Source organism: Sturnus vulgaris, chromosome 29 (assembly GCF_052056855.1).
Source record: "Sturnus vulgaris isolate bStuVul1 chromosome 29, bStuVul1.hap1, whole genome shotgun sequence".
In the NCBI taxonomy this organism is placed as follows: domain Eukaryota; kingdom Metazoa; phylum Chordata; class Aves; order Passeriformes; family Sturnidae; genus Sturnus; species Sturnus vulgaris.
In genome coordinates this window covers 1,270,470-1,293,316 of record NC_142271.1, presented here as the reverse complement: position 1 = coordinate 1,293,316, position 22,847 = coordinate 1,270,470, and the positions used below count along the sequence as shown (strand labels likewise).

At 49.2% G+C, this 22,847-nt stretch overlaps 1 protein-coding gene across 1 annotated transcript in view; it reads left to right on the top strand.

Moving 5' to 3' along the window:
• Nucleotides 1-3,370, top strand: part of LGR6 (leucine rich repeat containing G protein-coupled receptor 6) — a 95,958-nt gene extending 92,588 nt beyond the window's left edge. The window contains exon 17 of the mRNA XM_014872627.2: nt 840-3,370. Within this exon, the coding sequence (XP_014728113.2) occupies nt 840-2,077 (1,238 nt within the window). The 3' untranslated portion in view covers nt 2,078-3,370. The remainder of the gene's footprint in view (nt 1-839) is intronic.
• Nucleotides 3,371-22,847: the final 19,477 nt, after the last annotated feature.

Sequence of the window (22,847 nt, the reverse complement as noted above, 5' to 3'; positions counted from 1 at the left end):
AAAAAGATTTCTCCATTCCCTCTAATTTTGTTTGCTTTCTACCACCTAAAACTTCTACCACTCTGGTTTTGTTTTTGCTGAGCCGCTCACTGAAACATCCCAATCCCTCCCAGAGGAAATTTTATGCCATTTCCCAGTCTCTCTTTCCCTACTTTCTTCTTTTTTCTTTGGAAAACAACTTCTAAACCAGTCCTCTTTTTACCCCTCCATGACCTTCCCTTACTCACTCACCCATCCATCCACTTCTTTATTTCTCCTGATATCTTTCCATGTTCTGCCTGCCCCTCTGTCCCTTCCCTGCCTCACCAGCTCCATCCCTCTGTCCCTCATGCCCAGACACTTCAGCTCATGGTGCTCATGCCCTCTGTGCAGAGGCCATTCATGCAGAAACAGACACCTCTTGGCCAAGGTCTTGAGTGTACAGAGAGAGCTTGGCAGTGCCAGAGCAGGGTGCAGCATCCTGGCACATCTCCACACCACCAGCTCCCAGAGGGAACAGGAGAAGGAGCAGGTGGTGGTAGAGGGGCCCAAATGCCAGGCTGACACCAGGAGTGTTGTCAGTCTGGAGTCATGACTTTTTTACATTTTAGGAGCGCTCATCAGTTTGTTGTTTCTTACATTTCATTTTGACCTCTCCCTGCACCGTTTTTCTGCCCTAGACAAGGCCTGAGAGGATGCCAGAGGACCCCAGTGTGGGGTCAGGAGCACAGGGGAGAGCCAAGAGGCAGCTGCAGAAGAGGGTGGACGATGTCATATTTTCCTTGCCACCACTCTGGGCGAGCAGAATCACTGGAGAGAAGCAGTTTCTGCTGAGTGTAACTTCGGGGTTTGTCTTCCAGGTCCCTTCAAGCCCTGTGATCACCTGTTTGAGAGCTGGATCATCCGCCTGGGAGTGTGGCTCATCGTTCTGGTCTCGGTGCTCTGCAATGGGCTGGTCATCCTGGCTGTCTTTGCTTCCCCCAGCTACCTCTCCCCGGTGAAGTTCCTTGTGGGCTCCATTGCTGGGGCCAACTTGCTGACAGGCATCTCCTGCAGCATGCTGGCCCTGGTGGACACCCTCACCTACGGCCACTTCGCCCGATACGGCGCCAGATGGGAGACAGGAGCGGGCTGCAGGGTCACAGGGTTCCTGTCTGTGCTGGCCTCCCAGGCTGCCATCTTCCTGCTCACCCTGGCTGCTGTGCAGTGCAGCCTCTCAGCCTCCTGCGTGCGGGGCTATGGCAAGTCCCCGTCCCTAGGCAAGGTCAAGGCTGCTGCCTGTTGCTGCCTGTTGCTGTCCTCTGTGGCTGCCGTTCTGCCTCTCTTCTCCGTTGGGGAATATGGAGCATCCCCTCTCTGCCTCCCATACCCCATTCCAGAGGGGAAACCCACCACCCTGGGCTTCAGTGTGGCCTTGGTGATGACAAACATGCTCTGCTTCCTGACTATCACCGGCACCTACATCCGACTCTACTGCAGCCTGCTGAAGGGGGAGTTCAGCGCTGTCTGGGACTGTGCTATGGTCAAGCATGTGGCCTGGCTGATCTTCACCAACTGCCTCCTCTACTGCCCAGTGGCCTTCCTCACCTTCTCCTCTACCCTCAACCTCTTCCTTATCACCCCAGAGGTCATCAAATCCGTCTTCCTTGTGGTCCTGCCCCTGCCTGCCTGCCTCAACCCCTTGCTCTACCTGCTCTTCAACCCCCACTTCAGAGATGACTTCCGCCTGCTGAGGCAGAAAGGGCAGGACAAGGGCAGCTTCTCCCAGTCCTGCAGGGCTGATGACATGGAGAAAAGCTCCTATGACTCCACCCAGGCTCTGGTGAACTTCTCCGACATCGACCACATGTGTGAGACACCCGATCCCCTGGGAGTGCGCCCCATCCTTGACAGCTTCAGCTTCCCCTCCATGACACTGATTCCCTGCCAGCAAAGGGTGGGCACCAGGGGGAAGGAGAGGGGCTGCTCTGAGCATTGTCCCTGCCTCAATGACAGTGAGGTGCTGATAAGCTCAGAGAGCCGAGATCTGTCTGGCAGCAGCCTCCGGATAACCTTCTTCCCCTCCCCACCCACACCACCCTACACATCTCACTTATAAACCTCCTGGGAGCCGCCGTGGGAACGGCCCCGCAGCGCTCGCCGAGGGCCAGCACCAGTGCCGAGGGGCCAGCAAGGTGACACAAATTGTTCCCTGAAAGCACCAGTACAACCTGTCTACCCTCATCCCCATCATATCTGCCTGGGCAACAGGCACTGCTCTGCCAGCTGCCCCTGGCCTAGAAGGGCTCTAACTGAGCTCCAGACACTCAGGGCTGGCCATGGGAGGCGACAATCCCTGTGTGAGTCTCACTTCTGCTAGGAACTGCCTGGGAGAGCCCCACTGGCTCAGGAAGAGGGTCAAGGAAACCCTCCTCCTGCTCACCCTGCAGCATCAGCAGCCAGCAGGAGCCTGCAGCGAAGCCAAGCTTGTCTTCTCAAGGCAGAGACCTCTTGGCCAAAGCCATTGCTCTGTGGCAACCCCTGGAAATGGCCAACTGCAATGAATGGACACCCACAGGAACCCCAGGCCTTGTCCTCTAGGGCTCTCTGCAGGTCCCACACACCCCTGGAAACGGGCTGGTGTCTGTCTCACACCACCAAAAGCAGTGTATTCGTGTGTACACCTGAGTTTTGGACCCTCTGCTCTGGGAATCCCCACTCATTCACTGGGAGCCTCATGGCTTGGACACAACCCTCACTTCCAGCCAAGACCAGGAGCTGGGGATGCTCAGCCTTTCAGTCTGACCCACAGTGTCTCACAAGGGCTCTCTGAAACCCACAGCAGCCAAACCCAAACAGTTCCCAGAAAAACCCATGTGCTCTGCCTGAGGTCACTCAGCAGCACTGAGCCAAGGCACCCAAGGGCTCACCAGGCCCCCTTTGAACAGCACAGCGCACCTGGGACACTCCTGTCTGTAGTCACCTGGTCAGACATGGTGAAAATGGGGTCTGGCTGCTGCCTTATTGCCCCCAAACCTCACTGCTGGAAGAGGCTTCTGGTTCTGGGTACATGTCCCACACACAGTGTAGCTATTTTGGGGACTGCATGTGCCTTCTCCTGTTTTAAAGGCAGACAGCTGGTGTAGAAGGAGGAAACAGAAATCAGCATTGTGGGATGGTGGCATCAGGAGGACACAGGCCACTGGGAACACCTTCAAATCCACTCCCTGCAGCTCAGGGATCTCCCAAATCCATTGGCTCCATCACAAACCCTCCCAGTGCCACCCAGTGCAGCAGGGAGCCCTGTGCTCAGAGCTCAGGCCCTGGGCAAAGCTTTGGTTCTGCTGACGTTACTGCAGCTGTTGTCACTCACTCTCATGAGATAATAAATGAGCCCCGTTGCTGACCAGTGCTGGTTTCTGTCCTCTTTCATGTGAGGAGCACCTTGGTGCTTCTCTTGGCAGCTGCTGGGCCTTGGGTGGTGTCTGCATTGCTCAGGTGAGAGCTGGGAAATTGTGTTGTGCCCAGGTGAGCTGACACCATCCTCCCACCCCTGTTCTCAGGAGGGAAGAGCCAAATCACCCACCCTGATGCAGCAGAACTGTAGCACCAGGTGCCTCTCCAGGTCCCGTGGAGACACTCCTGTGAGCTGTGCCCTGTGATCTGCTGCTCAGGGCTTTGAGTTCATGAACGGGACAGAGGCTGGGGCATAAAAGTGTAAGGACATCGTATAACATCATGTAACATGTAAGGACATCATAAAAGTGTAAGGACATCATGTAACAGGGTCTCCCATGCAAAGCCAGACTCACCAGCCAGGACCTGGCTCTGCTTCCCTCCTCTGCACTTGAGGCCTGTGGTCTTTTCTCAAGATAAAAAACTTGAGAGATAACAAGAGATCAGAGGAACAAGATCCAAGGATTAGAGAAGAGGGTGGGACCCCCAGATTTAGTGACAAAATCCAAAGCTCTGCTACAATGTTCAGGTGGGAACTGTGAAAAACATGATCTGTTGTGATACTGGAATCCTGATCCAGACTGCTGATATCCTGTACGTGCTCAAAATCCGTTTTCATGTTTGGCTCATTAAAAACACAGAGCCAATTTCTTCCATGTCCTTAGGGCTGCTCACGTGCACAGGACTAGGAAAGACTCCTCCTAGGTCGATTTCCAGGAACAAAATGCTTCTTTTGGAAGTGGGATCAACCTCCCGGAGTTAGACCAGGGGAGGGCTACCAAGATGATTGTAGAGATGGAGCATGGGGAAAGGCTGAGAGAATTGACATTGTCCAGCCTGGAGAAAAGAAGCTCCAGGGTCACCTAACTGGGGCCTTCCAGTGCCTGAAGGGAGCCTGCAGGAGAGATGGAGAGAGACTGTTCACAAGAGCCTGGAGTGACAGCACAAAGGGGAAAGGCTTCAAACTGACAGAGAGTAGGTTTGATGATATTGGGAAAAATTCTTGGCTGTGAGGGTGCTGAGGCCCTGGCACAGGGTGCCCAGAGAAGCTGTGGCTGCCCCATCCCTACAAGTGTCCAAGGCCAGGCTGGACAGGGCTTGGAACAAACTAATCTAGTGGAAGGTGTCCCTGCCCATGGCATGGGGCTGGATGAGCTTTAAGGTCACTTCCCACTCAGGACAATTCTGTGATCCCCAGCATAAACTCAAATTTCTCAGCACATATCCTTACTCCATAGGAGCCCTTCCACACATTGTTGCTCCACAGGCCAGTCAGGGGAACTTCAATAAGCACCAGCCAGTCGTGAAGCAGAGACCTGTTCCCTCTGCCACAACAGCCCCTCAGAGCCCACTGGCAGCAAACACAGCCTGACCTCTGTGAGCTGTGCTCTTTGCAGGGTTGCTAAGGGGAAAGAAGGGAGCATAAACACAGAGAACGTTCTGTACTGACCCAAGAGTTGCCTGAGAGTTTATGGATCTGCAGACATGCAGGAAACAGAAACCAGCATCTTTCTATTGCTGCTGCAGGCCATAAATCCAGAGTATGAGCTCTCTGGAAAATGATCATTGAAGTGCTTTTCACCACATCTCTAACAGTGTACACGTCTTCCCCCCCTACCAAGCACTAAGTTCAACAATTATTTTTAAAAAATTAAAAAGTAAAAGCAATCCTACACCACTCCATCTCCCTTCTTAGCTGCTGGTTTGGCCCTTACTGATGCCCCTCTGCCCAGCTTTGGACACCTCAGCCCTCAGCAGGGGATACCCTGCTGCTTGTGCAGGCAGCACATCCTGCCTGGATTAGCCAGCTCCACACAAAAGCAGGAGTCAGCTTAAACTGTGTCACACAACTTAGACGGTGTCACCCACTTCTGGTCACCAGCACAGGTGTGAAATTACCTCAGCAAGGCCAGGACAGAGGGAAGTTCTTACTCCTCATCCTCCACCAGCAGGAGCTCACAAGGCTGCTCATCTGCCTCCTCTCTGCTCTGGTCAGGTGAGACCCCATCTGCAGCTGCCTCCACTTCTTGGGCCACCAACACAAGGTAGAGGTGAATTTGTGGGAACAAGTCCAGAGGAGGCCACTTCAGATGACAGGGCTGGAGCCCCTCTGCTCTGAGCCAGGCTGGAGGAGCTGGGGTGTTCACCTGGAGAGGAGAAGGCTCCAGGGAGAGCTCAGAGCCCCTTCCAGGGCCTAAAGGGGCTCCAGGAGAGCTGGAGAGGGACAAGGATCTGGAGTAGTAGGACAAGGGGGTATAATTTCCCACTGCCAAAGGGCAGGATTAGATGGGATATTGGGTAGGAATTGTTCCCTGTGAGGGTGGGGAGGCCCTGGCACAGGGTGCCCAGAGCAGACTGGACAGGGCTTGGAGCAAACTGGGACAGTGGAAGGTGTCCCTGCCCATGGCAGGGGTGGAACGAGTTGAGCTTTAAGGTCCCTTCTGACCCAAACCATTCATATTCCATGATTTTAAGTGGAGCTGGGCTGGGAGTCCTGATGTGATAAGGCCACAGCTGTGAGCTGATGGGGACACACTGCAACAGCCCGAGTGGGCAGGAGGGCACCGAGGTGACAAGTTGAAAGGAAGGAGGTTGAGGCCATTGTGGGCTGCATTTTGGCTGAGGAGCAGCATTGGAGGCAGAGGCCTGGGGGGGTGGGAGGGTGACAGGCACAGCTGCTCTGGAAGCCATTGTCAGGGCTGGGCACCTTTGAGGTTTCCCCTGCACGTCAGCAAGGCACTGCCAGGACACCCTGAAGGGCAGCCATGGCATGTGTGAGGAGAATTTTGGCCCTGAGGGACCCGGAAGCATTGTCTAGCAGGACAATGTGGAGGCACGCTCAGATGTCAGTGTTCCCCTCGTCCAGCCCTCCTGGCTGGAGATGTGCAGCTCCTCTGAAACAAAGCCAGCAGAGCAAGCACCCTACGGTATTGTTTTTTCAATCTCATTGTTTTTTCCACCAACATCGTGATTTCTGTAAGACTGGGCCATGATTGGGAACGCTTGGGATGGCAGCACGGCCGTGGCCACGGGAATACAAGTGATGAGGAACAAACTGTGCATGAGATGGCAATGTCTGGTACTGGCCTCCTTGGAGGCCAAAGGAAAACAGATGTTTTGGGGAATGAAAGCCCATCTTCAAGACTGGGATGGACCACCCATCAGGTCTGGCAGGTGACCTCATACCTGAGCTACCAAGGGGTTAACATCTTGTGCCTGCTCCCCAGTGACACAAAAACCACATTCACTTTTTCATCCAATCTCTTCCATTACTGCTCCAGACCTGACTTCCAGACTCTCATTCACACATTTGCTGGTTTGAACTGTTAGAAGCAAAACTGAGGCACTTCATCTCAGCTTTTCATCTGTGAATATTTTGTTAGCTGTAATTCCTGTTGGGATCTTTTCCTTGTTATCCAGACTCAACTTTTCTCCATATGGACACTGTGCTCGCAGCCCTGAATCCCCACACACCTCTTCCTTCCACCACAGACCTAGGAAAGGGCTGCTGGTTGGTGTAGTACAGAGCAGGAGCATCATGAGGAACAAATATATCAACTTTTGTTCTCCAAGTGAAAGACACTGTGACCTTCAATCTGTAGTGCCCATGCTGGAGGTTTCCCTTGTATCTGCTCCATTCCATGGTCTCTGTCAGAGTTTCAAGGTGGAACAGTTAAAGATGGGCAGACTGGCACAGGAAAAGGTGAGATCTGATGGATGTTGTCACAGAGAGCTCAGCTACGGGGTTGGACCTCAAAGAGAGCTGTGAGCCAGGGAAGAGCATGGAGCAAGAACCTCCTGTCACCCTGTGCTGGGTAAAGACCACATTGCCTTCATGCAACCAAGAGCTGGCTCTCCTCAGAGCCTTCAGGCATGAGCACAGTCAGTGGGAACCCCAGGGCTAAAGCCACACGTCCAGCTGAAATCTGCCTTGTTTCAGCTGGATGTTTCCCATAAGCAGAGGAGGTAGAGGCACCACTTGGAAAGGTGATAGCAGGAGCGTGGTGCAGAGGAAGCAGGATTGGAAGGGGCTGAAGAGTTAACAGTCTCCTCTGATTCCTCTGGCCAGTACACTCTCCTGTTCTGGAAATTATTCTGTTGGGAAGCAGAAGTATTCTTGGAAATATTCTGCTCAGAGATTTCTTAAACCTTGATGAAAGCAAAGTGTGTGCAAAGTCTGTGCATCTGTGATCACAGGTAGACAACAAACTCCAGCCCTTGCATCTTCTCTTTGGCTGTATTGAGGATGACACTGTACATTCAACTGTCAAGTGGACACTTCGGAAAATTCACAGGAAAAGCTGAGTTCCCAGTGTGAAAAGCCAACCTGCAAAATAGTAAAAAAGCTCTAGCTTCCTGAATGCCTCAAAACTGGAATAACATTCCTGCTGCTGTGAGGAAGAAGAATCCCATTCAATCACTGGTCAGTCACAAACTAAGTCAAACTAAGTCTTTTGTGGCTCCCCCCACCCCCAAGACATACAGGGCTGAAAGAATTAAGGTTTGTCTGGGGCAGGGTAATGGGTAATGGTCACAATGGTGACAATTCCTTGTCCTAAAGCTCCCAGGGCACAGGTGTCAGCAATGCAAAGGTGCTTAGGGATGCAGAGATGTTTTCTGAAGTACTTGGGTAGCTACTTATGAATGGAAACAAATGCCCAGGATCATCTGACTGTTCATAAGGCCTCAATGTGCAGTGAGGGATGGGGGGAGCTGGGGAATGCTGTAGTTGGCTCTTCTCTTTCCCATTCACTGCAATATGCCCTTTCTGCAGCTCCACAAGGAATCAAGCAGCAGTGCTCACTGCTCACGGGTGAGGTTCCTTTGGCCCCCCAGGACCATAGATGTGTGTAAAAGCACAGACAGAAACCCAGAAACAGTGAGGACACTGCTCTTTGGATATTGGCTGCAGATGGGTGCAGCAGGAACTGCACATTTAGGACACGGGTCAGTCACAGAGTTCTTGAGACTTTGATGGCAGTCAGGTGTAAGGGCATCTCTGAGAGCTCCCACCTCACCTGCTCTGAGGATGCAGAGGCCCTGCATTACCCACCTGTGGCAGGTATTGCTCAGAAGCAGCAGCTGATATCCATTCCCTCCAGAAGTGAGGAGCAGCAGGTCAGGTGCTTCCTTGAGTAGCCTGAATGGAAAAGCAGAGCACCAAACTCTTGACTGGCAAGAGCCAAGGCTGTCTGCTGGACTGAGCAGAAGCTTGGGGAACATTTATATTGTCCCTTCTCTCAACTTCCAGTACTTCTTGACAAGTACTTCCAAGTCGTCATCTCCTCTCCCTCTTTATACTCCAGATAATCTTCTGCCCGCTCAAAGGCTACTTGTTATTTGTCTTTTAAATTGTAATAAAGTCACTATTAACTACCAGACTTTTTATTGTCAATGATTCTAGTGGAAAGAAACTATTGGGCATAGTCTGCTTTTCAAAAAAAAAGTATGTATGTAATTATTATCCCTTATTCTTAAGAATAATCCACACAATTCCTAATCTTCATCAAGAATAACCACAAAATCATGGAATTGGAATCACTGAAGCTGGAAAATGACCTAGTCCAACCTGCCCACTGAAGCAGGGTCAGCTATTGCAACTCGCCCACAACTGTTTCCAGTCAGATTTTCAGTAACTTCATTAAAGAGAGTTCAACAATCTCTGAACAATCTCTCCCTATGTTTGACCACCCTCACAGTAAAAAAGTGGGCGTTTATGTTTAGATGGAATTTTCTTCACATTGTGGCCATCACCTCTTGTCCTGTCACTCGCTGGGCAACACTAAGAATCTGACTCATCTTCTTCAAACTCCCCGTCAGGTACTCAGAAACATTAACAAGATCCTCCTCAGCTTTCTGTCCACCAGGTAAAACATCCCAGCTCTCTGAGTTTCTTTTCACATCAGAGATGCCTTTGGCCCTTCACTGGATTCCCCCCAGGAAGTTCATGCTTTCCTGTACTGGGGAATAAATGGTCTTGAGGGCATATTTGATTTCAGGCACATGTATGCACACACACGCATTCCAGTGACTTCAATATGTGCATATTATTCACTTATTTCTATGTAAAAACACCTCACCTCACCCCAAAGTTCTGCAGCTCCCATCCTAAACTGCCTTGTGCATCATCCCGAGGAAGGAAGACAATTGCTCTCTGCTGCAGGGTGTGGAGCTGGACTTATTCCCAGCTCAGGGAGAGAGGTAACCAAGGCTTCCCAGCATGGAATGAAGGGAATTAGGGATTTCTCCACAGTATCCAACACTGTCAGTTAGACAGAGAACACAGAATTAGATCAGCATGGCAATCTCATCTCTCTTGTCTTTTCAGAGCTGTGCTTCTCACCTCCACAGATTGACCCAAACTGTTGGACATCCACAGCATCTCTACGAGCCCAGCTCCACTTGCCATGACTGAACTGAACCATATCACAGAACTGTGAAGGTTCACAATCCAGTTATGGCACTCTCAATAATTATCCATTAATATGCAAAGGAGTAATACTGGTGGAACATCAGTGTTAGGGAACCAAAAGAAGTAGGATTAGAACAGCTTACTGTCAATGCCAGCCTCCTGTTCTGACTCACCTGTAACCTTCATCCCCTTTTCCCCCCTTGATACCTAAAAGAACCCCAGATGCTCTTGCCTTAAGCATTCAAAGTCAGACCAACTATCTCTGGAGGAGCAGGTGACAAGAGCGGAACATGCAAAGCTTCCATTTACAGCTGAAAGACACCAGTTCTGCCACGAGAACACTAAAAGGAATCAAGTGTATGGCAAGAAATATCCTTCAAGGCTCTTCTGGGACTTACCAGTAAGAGTGAGGTCATTTGCTCAACATGCTGAAATAATCTGCTTTGAATGTAAAGCTTTGTTGTTGAAGGCACAGTGTGACAATGGCTGGGTGAAAGCTGGGGCCCACCAGTGCTCCTCATGGCTATGGTGCAGTGAATGCCACCTACTCTGAACCACTGATAGTATTGTGTTATTAATTATAATATTTGAATTCCAGAGAAGGAAAGCAGGCATGCTGTAGCCAGGCCTATTGGTGCCCAAAACATGGAGAGCAATGGAACATCTTTTCACCATTAAAAAATCAAACCTGTTCTTTCATTACTCAGTGTAGTTTTCATCACCCAAAAATAACGGACCAGAATGCCAGGCTGCCAAAGTACTCCAGCAGTGCTAAGGAACTGTTCATTTATTTATGACATCATCAGCACAGGGACTGTGACCATCAGGACTGTCAGAATCAGAATCCATTTTTTATTTATTCCTTTTCAAAGTGTTCTGAAATAAAATGCAAAATAAAGAGCAGGACCCACCAGGGGACATGGGAGATGCTGTCATCATAAGGAATATAGTGCTGGGTTTGAAGGCAGTGACCCACACACATCAACAACAACAACAATCTAAACCAGAGGAGACTGGCCAACCACTCACATCACAGAAATATTATAAGATCTACTTCTTTATACCAATTAGGTGATTTTCCTGAAATGTAAATCAAGTTCATAGCAAAGCCATCTACAAACTAATTTCACATTTTCCCCTGCTCCTGATAACAGAATTTTTTTTGCTTGGGGAGTTTACATTCTTTGGGATATTGTCTCCCTTCCTTATCCAGCAATCTGTGATAGACTCAGAGACAAAGCAATCTTCCAACCTGTAGAATATGACCCATGGTCGTGATTCTCCTGCTGTCCAGCAGACTCCCAGCCTCATGTCCAGGGCTCCCCACCACATTGCAGAGGCACAGGATGGAAGAGGGAGATGCACAGCTGATCTCATCCAAGCATAGTACTCCACCCCAAATATTGGGGAATAATAATAACAACAACAATAATTTTAACAATTATAACTGAAGTCTACATTTTAGAAGTTGTAGTTGTACATTTTAGAAGTGTGTAGCGAAGGGCCAGAAACGTGGTGAGTACAGGCAAAAAATGGCTTCTTTTCTCAAAAAACATTATTCTACATCCATTTCACACCACAGGGTGTGGGAAGAGCTTCCAGTCCAGGTATAAAATCCAACAGGTGTTCCACACTACCTAGGAAAAGTTTGAAGTTAATTCTCGACAACAACAACAACAGCCACTTTCATTATGGATGCTTTCCTGAACCCCGCAAAGAGAAGAGGATGGAACCAGATAAGTAGTTTTGGTGGTAATGACAACTTTCCCCAAAATCAGCTATTCAGGAAACTACAGCCTTCAGCAACACAGCTAAAGCAACTCTGATACTGAAGGAAAAGGCAGATGATAAATTGAGTCCAAGTTTGCCACTGAGGTTCAAGGGGTGCCCAGAAGTTTTTGCTCCTACACAGCAGGGCTCTTCTTCCCTTTTGCTATACTGCCCCACAGAGCCAGTCAACAAACAGAAAAACAATTGCACCAAAAACTCTGCAGTTGTTTTACTCCAAGCCCTCAGGGGGAAAAAAGCCTTTTATGCTTTTAATTTTCTGGTTTTCTCTTGCCATTTTGCCAACTGGGTTAATCAATTAAAATAACTGGATTATTTTCTTTGCCTAACCCCTCTAATCCAGCTCTCCTCTTCCTTCTCCCACTCCCATATTTAGACCTTTATTTTCCCCTTTCCTCCTCCCCTTTTTTTTTAAGCTCCTGGTTTGGAAAATTCCACAGCTGGCATTTCACATTCTCTTTTGTCACCAGGTTGGAGACATTTATTGAAGACACTGAGGGCAATGTCACAACAGGCACAGTTACATTAGGGGCAAAGGGAAAAGACAGGCAGAGCAGGTTCCAGTCCAGTTTCCTGAGCCTGGCTGACCTTCCCCTGCCTTGCCATGACTGCCTGGTTAAAATCCTCTATTCCCCATCTCTCTGTCTTTACTACATCACTTCTTCCTCTTGCATCTCAGCCTTGTTTCTGGGAATCCATTCCTGCTATGTACACCCCTCATCAACTCACACAGAATAAAATCAATTATAACATAATTAAAATTGCCCTGCACATATGAAGGTGTCCAGTGTGAGCTCAGTGTGCAAAGCTTTGAAGAGTCCAATTCTCTCTTTTGACAGGTGCTGGGCCCTTCACTTCAAGGAAGACATTGAGGTGCTGGATCACCAGGGGAGGTTCGGGTTGGACATCAGGAGGAATTTTTTTCCTGAAAGATTTGTTAAGCACTGGAAGGGGAGGTTTGGAGTCCCCATCTCTGGAGGTGTCTGAAGAACATGTCGATGTGGCACTCAGTGCTCTGGTCTGGATGACAAGGTGGGGATATTGGGCACAGGTTGGTCTCTGACCTTGAGGTCTTTTCCAACATTAATGATTGTGTGATTCTGTGAATAAGGAACATCCCAGAGCCCCGGAGGCTTGCAGGGAATGAGGGGTCTGACCTGACTGTGAGGCCTGTCCTGCCAGAGCCTTTCCAAGACATGGAGCATTACTGGAGCAGACTGAGGAGGTCTGTGCCCATGAGAACAGCCAGGCTGGGGCCCTATGGGCTCTGCAGAGAGCACAAGCAGGGGTGGGGATGTGCTGACAAGGCTGCACCTTGGCTAGTGTGAAGGGAATGGCAATTCCCAAGGGAGCACATGCCCATCACACAAAGGCTGGGCCTGGTCAGGGACCTCCCCTGTCTGAGTATCCAGGAGCCACTCTGGCTGTCACTGTCCCACCACCTGAGCTGGGACCCCCACACTCCCCGAGTCACTCCAGATGTTCTCACCAGCTCCATCCTGAGTTTCCTATCAGAGGACTCCATGAGACTCTCAAATATCCAGATCCTTAAAAGAATTTAATCATGGTGCAATAGCTAAATAACAAAACAACAGCTTGAGCTGGGGCCTCTGAGGAGGCACCCCAAACAAAGAACATCCTGGGCTTTTATCCCATCACAGTCTAAGGACAGGAAAGTCTGGGGGTCCTTGGCTCCCACCATATCTCTGAGTGTCCAAGTCCTTGGCCTGGCCACAGGACCCTGGGCCCTTTGTTGTGCAGTTCATGCCTTGGGCTCTGGCCCCCAGAGCTCAACCTGCAGCTCCAGTGCAGCTGTCCCAGGCCCCAGGCACTGAATGGATTCTCTCCCAGGCCAATCCTGTCACGGCAGTGGTGGCTGCTCCTGAGGCTGCGCTGGAGCACTGCTCCTTTGGACTCTACTCCCATCCCACAGTGGACAGCAGAAACCCTCACCTGTCTTCCACATCTCCATGGAATGAGTGCACCAAGGTTAGGATTTTTGGAAAGCCCCTTCCCTTGTAGGCTTATCTGAAAATTGCAGTCTTCAAACAACAGCAGAACACAAAGTTGGGAAGCCACAGGCAGACACCACATATGCTGCACCACCACCTTCCTCATCCTCTCATGTGAGCAAGAAACAGCAAAAAGATTTTGCATCAGAGAAACTGTATTGCACAGGCCATTCCATATCTCCTCATCTCCCTTATCCACAGGCAGCTAATAGATCTCTTTAGCAGTCAGTGTAAGGGGAGAGGGCAGATAGAAAATCACAGAATCACAGGATGGTTTGGGTTGGAAGAGACCTCAAAGATCATCTGCACAGAAGTCTGGAGAGGCACATCATAAGAAGTGTTGGAGAAGGAAAGCCCTTGAGGTCTGTGTTCCAGAACATAAGGAACAGATGTTAAATCCCCTGGCCCAGGTCACTCACAGAACCTTACCCCCCTCTACAGAGCAGTTTTAGGAGGTATTTCCTTCTCTAACTTAACTGAAGCTTCTGCCTTACCTCCCTCAAGTGCCTGCTCCTGGCTTTTGACATTTCACACCCTCAGGGATCCCTTTGGCAGCTCTTAGCAGCAGCTTCTCCCACCTGAATCCCTGCTCTGTCATTGCCTCAGCAGTGATCAGGAGGACAGACACATTCTCAAAGCCCTTTTTCCTCCTTCCTAGCAGTGTTTAATGACTGCTTTTAACAAAGCCTTGAGGAGCTTATAGTGAAGTTAATTTATCAACCAAGTGAAAAAGAGGAAAAAATCAGCATATAAAAGTCCTTCATCCTTAACTGAGGGTCTGTGTTCCACACACCATGCCCAGGGATCCAAGCCTCACCTCTAAATGCCTTCCACATGCTCAAAATGATAGCAGAAATTGCAGCTGCCTCATCATGTGCACACCATGGGGTGAGATGCAGTTCACCATCCAGAAACAAGTCCTTCCAAGCTGAAAATGGTTTTTTTCATATGACATTTTTGCTCCAGAGAAAGTTTCTGAAAAGGGAAAACAATTCCAACTTACCAGAAGTTAGAGCTCAGTCAGATGCAAGGAACAAAGAGCATTAGCTAAAGGCTGCTGAGCTGGATGAGATTCCAGCCTTAGTGAGTCTGAGCCATTCCAGTGCAGGATGAAGAATTTCCAGATTTGAAAGGGAAAGAAGAAAAGAAATTGGACCTTGGCTAACTCAGGGCAGCCAGGTAGGTCAGGCTGAGCACACACACTGTTCCCAGCAAGCCAGGGCAGTGACTCTCTGTCCTCTCCAATGCAGTTCTGCCTCTCCCCAGGCAGAAAACACTGAACTGCCCTCAGGCCAAGGCTGTTCAGTCCTGTGCCCCAGACTGCCACCCCAGCAGAAATGCCTCCTGTGTCCAGCACAGAGGGTGTGACTGCAGAATATACTGCACAGCCCTTCCCAGATTATGCTGCCATCTCATATGGATCACTGGAATTTCAGGGCCACAGTCATACCCATGAGTGCAGGGGACTTGCCAGGTGACAACAGCTTTTCTCACTCCCTTGGATCAGACAGGAGAGGCTCAGACTTGCAGACCAGTCTCGCAAGCAAGACAGCCATCAAGGACAGGCATGTTCAACCTTCTGGCAAAGCTCTGTGGGGGCTCTGGGTGCACACCTCCATGGGATGGACCTTGAGAAGTTAAAATAAAGATAAAAAAAAAAAAAGAAAGAATCTGCATTACATTTCTGACAGTCCATAGTATCGGAGAACTTCATTTTCTGGTGAGTTCATTTTTCCTATTCAGTGTGATCTCTTATTTACCAGAATTTCAGAGACAGGAGGTATTGCTTAGAGAAGAATTATGACTTTTATTGCCCATAGCCCCATAAAACTTTAAAGCACATGATGGCAGCAATATTTCCTGCATAAAAGGCCTCCTATCCATTTCTCACTCCTACAACCCCATCCCTCAAAGCACAGTAACAGGTCCATTGCAATGCTACAGGCAAAATAAAATCCCTTATGGCTTTCTTAATGAAACTTATACAAGGTGGGCATTACCATTTTAGGCTAGAGGAAGCAGGTGTCAAGAATCCAATAGCAGCAGAGAAGTCTTTAAAGAAAAATTTTGCAGATAGCAAGATTCTCAAAGCATCAGCTTTTTCAACAGTGTATAGGCAGAGAAACATTTGCCTTTGCAGTTTCATTTCACTTCTATCCAGACCTTTTTGTTAATGAACAAATAAAATGTGAACTGACCTAGTTCTATATTCTCTGGACCTTGTTATCTGACACTAAAACACAGACTGGTTTAGAAAAAGCCTTGTAAAGCATTCAGGGCTGCAAAACAGCTAAAGAAAGTTTCACCTGGCTCTGATGAACTACACAGGGATTTTGGAGCACCATCTCTATGCAAAGAAAGCCTGTAAGCAAAATGTGTTGGTAAAAGCAACAGTACCAGACAGAAAATCTTTTAATGGCAATTTATGATTTTGAAATAATTTAGACTATCCCAGATGTGCTATAACAGCAACCAGCCTGTCCAAAGGATCTCGGAAAGCTTCTGCATATTTTAATATTTAATTAAATATTTAAAAACATAATATAATATAATATAATACAATATACAAAACCTATATACAAAATAAATGCTGTGACATTTATGCTCCTCAATAGGATGTTTAGATTGAACTCAAATACAGCCCTTTATGCAGAGACATAAAAAAAATCTAAAACAATTTTGGTGAGATTAACCCTCTGGAAGACTCTACTCTAATCCCCTCCCCACACCTGGACTAACCCCAAGGCCAGAACAGGCTGCTCAGCACCTTCCCCTGGTAAGTTTTGAGCCCATCAGGGATAAAGATTCTCCCAGCTTCCCAGGACCTGTCCCAGAACTACACCACTCAAATGGGAAAACTCCTGCAGCAGAACTTCCCTTGCTGAAATTGCCTCTTGCCTTTCCAAAGTGCCCCTCTGACGTGGCCACACATTAAGCAGCAGCAGGCAGCAAGATGTCCCCTTTGTCCTCCCTCTTCCAGCTGAAACCAGCTCTGTCAGCCTGTCATTTTCCTGTGCTTCAGTCCCAGCCACCTGAGTTGACCCTACAATATGTCCCCATCCATGGGGAAGCCCAAAATGGCCGTAGCACATCAGGTGTGACCTCCTAAGTACCACACAGGGACAAACACACTTCACTCCACACGCCAGCTGCACTGCTACTAACACAGCCCAGCATGGGGCTGACCTTCACTGCAGCAACATCACACAGGAAACTGTGTCAGGAACCCTGCCAGGGCCAGGAGAAGCAGCACCTACTGACCCTCCATCCACACAGGCAACTGGAAAGGTTCACCTTTAGTGAAGCCACACAGACTGTTCTCAGTTCCCTTCCTGTCCTCTGAGTGCCTCACATCCTTGGACGTGCTTTCAAGGAGGATCTATTTACTACAAAACTTTCCCAGGCTGAAAGGTGAGGCTGAACAACCAGCCATTCCTGAACTTTCTTTTTGTGCTTTTTGTAGAAGGGTATGACACTGGCCTTCTTCATGGAAATCATCAGGATCCTTCCACAGCTGCCAAGAGTTTTCAAAGGTGCTGCAGAATGATCCTGCAGTGACATCAGCAGCTCCCTCAGGGCCCTTGCTACAGCCTGAATGCTCTTACAGAATTGTCTACATCCACTTTCCTTACATGACCTGTAATTCTCTCTTCCTCTAATTTACCTCTCTCTCCTGATCTCTGTCTCTAGGCGTGGATACCAGGGAGGCCATGCTAGGGAAGCTTGGAACCTTTGTTACACCCATTCTGCAGGTGGATATTTCCTAATTCCACCCCCACACACTCAAGCAATATCTCGATGTTCCTCCTGGGCAGCCCATCCTGGCTTTCACCTTCTGTGCACTTAATGTGGTTTTTTGGTTTTTTTTAGTTTAGTTTAGCCATGAGCTCCCTGTTCAATCACACCGGCCTCCTACCATGCTGGCTTGGCTGCCTGCAGACCAGTTTGGGCCTTTCTGCTGTTTGGGGAGGTCATCCTTGAAGATTGAGCAGCTTTTTCTGAGGGGCCCTCTGAGGGTAAATTAACACCTAAATACACCAAAGTGTGATTTCCTGGTGTCAGAATTGTTATTCTGCTGCTTGCCTTCCTACCTTCTCTCAAATCCACCAAGCTGTGAGTCTAGTAGCCAAAGCTGCCATCAACCATCACATCCCCAGCCAGCTCTTCCTTACTCCTAACCCACAGACCCATCACCTCCCCTAGCTGGGCTGCCCAGCATTTCCATCAGAAACGAAATCACCATTAGACCTGATGCTGAGGCTCTTTCAGCTTTTTTCTCTGCATCTTCCAACCTATGAAATCCCTGTCTGAAATCTCACAAAATCATGAGTCTTCTGCATCAATTTGCACTGAGGCCCTTATAATACTGGCTAACCCCAACAGCTGAAGAATGAAACTCAGTTGCAGGGGGAGGGGGGGGGCAAAAAAGCTCCCCTGAACTACAGGATTTAATTTTCCTTCATTTTTAAACAATTATATAATTATTTTCTGTGTATCCTCCCATCTGGGCAGGATGCACCAGACTCATCCTAGGAGTGTGAGGAAAGCTGGGGATGAGGAAAGCTGGGGATGTTCCTGTGCATTACCTCCACTCTGGTCCTCTTGTTTCAGCCTTTTAAGTACATCATCCTCCTCTCTTTGCTACTTGTCCCATATAATCACTTGGACTCCTAAGTCTGGCCCTCCAACCCTCCCTACCAGCAAGGGGCATGGAAGTGAAAGAATACAGATCACACAATGTCACAGTATTGTAGGAAAGAGGCACAGACTGAGGGTTGTTTGTGAAAGGGAAGGTCTGGATTTGGATGAAAACCCATTCCAGAAAGGTGAAGGCAAGAGTCAGAGACATGGTGTGTCCCACAGTCACTTCCTCACAAGCCATCAGGGATATGCTCCCCCCTGGGTGCCCAATCCAAGAGGTGAGGATGTCCCTAAGGTACAACACATGGCCATTGGAGCAAAGTCAGGTAAAACAAGTTATGAAACAGAAACAGGTCTTCAGTGTGTGGCAGAAGGTGAAAAGAAATGGTCCCAGTGGCAGCAGCTCCAGTGCCTGCTATGGCAGCCAGCAGGTGGGATCTGCAGGGAGTGGCACAGCCCCACACCAAGCCCTAGGGACAGGAACAATTCCCAGATCCCACAGCCAGCAGTACTGCTTGGTGCTGCTGGGAGATCACCCCTCCTGTGTGGTGTGCAGCCACAGGGAATTCAGCCTCAGGAAACAGGTCAAGGATACAGGAGCCTTACAGCACACCTGCCCTACAGCAGGAAGGACATGCTTCCACAGCCATCCCACCAAGAAGGTGGCATCACAGGTGGGCTATGCCTGCTCCCACGTCAAAACAAGGACACTGCCTTGGACACTGCAATCCAGATGGACAAAGTGCTGAGCAACTTGGACAAGCTGCAACACTCACATTTCAGCCCAGAAACCCCTCCATGTTCTGGGCTGCATCAAAAGTGGTGTGGGCAGCAAACGAGGGGGTTCTGCTCTTCTGCTCCACTCAGGTGAGACCCCCCCACATGCAGTGCTGCTTCCAGCTCTGAGGGCCTCAGTACAGAAAGGACATGGAGCTTCTGGACAGAGTCCAGAGGAAGCCATGGAGATGCTCCAAGGACTGGAACTCCTTTGCTCTGAAGACAGGCTGGGAGACCTGGGCATGTTCAGCCTGAAGAGGAGAGGGCTCTTCTTAGACCCCTTCCAGTACCTAAAGGAGACCTAAGAGAGCTAGAGAGGGACTTTGGACGAGGATCTGAAGCATTAGGACAAGGGGAAATAGCTTCTCACTGCCAGAGGGCAGGGTTAGATTTATGTTGGGAAGGAATCCTTGGCTGTGAGGGTGATGAGGCTCTGGCACAGGGTGCCCAGAGCAGCTGTGGCTGCCTCATCCCTGGAAGTGTCCAAGGCCAGGCTGGACAGGGCTTGAAACAAACTAATCTCGTGGAAGGTGCCCGTGCTCATGGCAAGGGCTGGATGAAGATGAGTCCCAACTTAAAACATTCTTTAACACTCAAATATTGGTGGTTCTGTAACACTCAAATATTGCCCTGGTAAGCTTAGAGGAACCCTTATCTCCTGCTTGGGCGTGTCAGAAGAAATCCCAGAGGTCTTTCCAGCCACTGTCACACACATACGCACACACGCAGAGCTCCTGCAGCTCTCCCAGCGCTGGCGCCGGCAGGAGCCGATCCCGGGCGGGCTCGGAGCTCCCCTGCCCTCGTGCGGTGTGCGGGCACTGCTGCAGCTCCGGCCGACACAGCCACGGCCAGAGACAGCCACAGCCACAGAGAGAGACACAGCCACAGAGAGAGACACAGCCACAGAGAGAGACACAGCCAGAGACAGCTACAGCCACAGCCAGAGACAGCTACAGACACAGCCACACACACAGCCACAGAGAGAGACACAGAGAGACACAGCTACAGACACAGACAGCCACAGAGAGAGACACAGACACAGCTACAGACACAGCCATAGCCACAGCCAGACACAGCCACAGCCACAGACACAGTCACAGACACAGACACAGTCACACAGGCACAGCCACAGAGAGGGACACAGACACAGCCACAGACACACAGACACAGACACAGTCACACAGGCACAGACACAGTCACACAGGCACAGACACAGTCACACAGACACAGACACAGAGAGGGACACAGACACAGCCACACAGACACAGACAGTCACACAGACACAGACACAGAGAGGGACACAGACACAGCCACACAGACACAGACACAGAGAGGGACACAGACACAGCCACAGACACACAGACACAGCCACAGTCACACAGGCACAGACACTGTCACAGACACAGACACAGTCACACAGACACAGACACAGAGAGGGACACAGACACAGCCACACAGACACAGACACAGAGAGGGACACAGACACAGCCACAGACACACAGACACAGCCACAGTCACACAGGCACAGACACTGTCACAGACACAGACACAGTCACACAGACACAGACACAGAGAGGGACACAGACACAGCCACAGACACACAGACACAGACACAGTCACACAGGCACAGACACTGTCACAGACACAGACACAGTCACACAGACACAGACACTGTCACAGACACAGACACAGTCACACAGACACAGACACAGAGAGGGACACAGACACAGTCACACGGACACAGCCACAGACACACAGCCACACGCAGAGCCACAGACACAGTCACACAGCCCCAGCCCCGCAGGTCCCCACACCCAGGTGTGTTTCTCAGCTGTTCGCACACAGGCTCAGGACCGTGCCCGACAAATCCCGTCCATATGACAGAACCCCCCAACAGACACGTGCCATTTGAAGCCGAGTTTATCACAGGAGGTTTTTAAAGCTTCTCAGACCACCCTTGTGGGAACTCTCTTACAGTATTCCTGAAGACATTCCCCAATTCCAGAACCTTGATTTCACACAGTCATTTTAAATTGACTCAAAGTTCTCACATAAAGGACAGAACAATCTGAAAAATTATGCGAAGTCCCAGCCCAGGAATCAACCATTCTGTGATTCCTCTGAAATCTGGAAAAAATTCTGAACTACAGACACAGCACACCACAAATCACAGCCAAAGGCAGTTATGAAAATACATAGATCTACAGTCCCAGCAAAGAAATTTATCAAAAGTTTCAGTGATCCCATTGAAGGGACATTTAGAAAATGCCCTCAGGGCATCACTGATGAAACAATTGTGAAAATCATCAAGGCAATTGTAAAACTGCCCTACAGTCAAAACCATATGGATTTACTGGGAACATCTTGATGGTTCTAAAATTGCCCCAATAACATCACATAGAAGCCATTTTGGAAGTGATCTGTAATGTCAAAGCATAGCAATAAACACCTCATTAAAAAGACCATAAAAAAAAAACAACTAAAAAATCCCACAAAGCATCCAGTATTAAAAATCTTTTGTGTGATATTTGGAAGTATTCTCGTGGGGGCCTTTTGAAGGGATTTGTACAATGCTCCCTCCATTTTTTATGGTTATGTTTACAATGGCTCCTCTGTGGGAATTTGGGCTTACTCTTGATAGCTCCTTGGCAGTATTTTTGGTCTCCTCAGTGTGTTTTCACAATAGCTCCATGATGGAGGTGGGGTATTTTTACAAGAGGCATTTCTTAGATTTTTTGGAGACAGTTTACATAATGGTTATGTAACGGTGACTTTGGGAAGGATCAAAAACGTGATTTAAAAGTTGAGTGATGCTGTATTTGTGAGTGTTTTCCCTGTTAAGTGACATTCACTGGATGCACTACATGCCATGAAGAGCAAAGTGGAGACAACCACAGTCACTCTGACCTCAGGGAAAGGTAGAACAGCCATACTGTGGACAGCTAAAGATGACACTACCCTGCAGTTCATGGGAGGAGCAAACTAAAACTGCCACAAATATTTCCATCCATGACTGTAAAAATTCCAAACAGATCACCTGAGATCACCAGCCCAGTCTGGTTCCCTCTTTCACCACTCCCCTGACAGTGAGCATGAGTTTCTCACACAGGGATGCAGTTGACTTGCTCCACAGTCCAGCCAGATTGAAAACCACTGTGTAAGAAGTGAAGGATCAAAGAGCCTGGCTTCTTCCATGATCACAGCCACAATAGTCTTGCCCATCCCAAACTGGTAAACCGCTGCTGAAGAAGAATCTGGAGCTCCCTGCTGTTGCTCAGACTTGGAGAGCCTGGGTGCAAACTGGCCTGTTTTTCCAGGAATATCAGTTTCTCTGATATAAGAAATCACCTCCTCCTTCTTTTCAGCTGAAGAACATCCATTGAGTAGCTGGACTGGAAGAGAATAAAAAACATTTCTTAACTCAGGGCTTGCAACAGGAGCTGAAATGCAGTAACCGAATTTTTCTCCTGGAAACTGCAGCACAGGAATTGAGAACAGACTCAGGCTCCTCAGATGAGGAGCTTCATTCAGGAGCTGAAGCCAGGAGACATTTCACAGTAGCCTTTGAGTGCCTCTGGCTGGTAAGGGATTATCCTCCAGAGGATTAATATTCTCGAGAGGATATTCCCAAATCCGGTAGTGGCTTTTGTTAGTTTTAACATAAGAGACTTACAGTCAACTCACTTCCAACATTTCTTCCTCTGCCTTCCCCAAACCATCCTTCTCCCACAGCACCACAATTTTGCAAGCCCTGCAAGCACTGAGAATGTGCCTAGTGTGGGACCAAGGGGATGAAAGTCCTG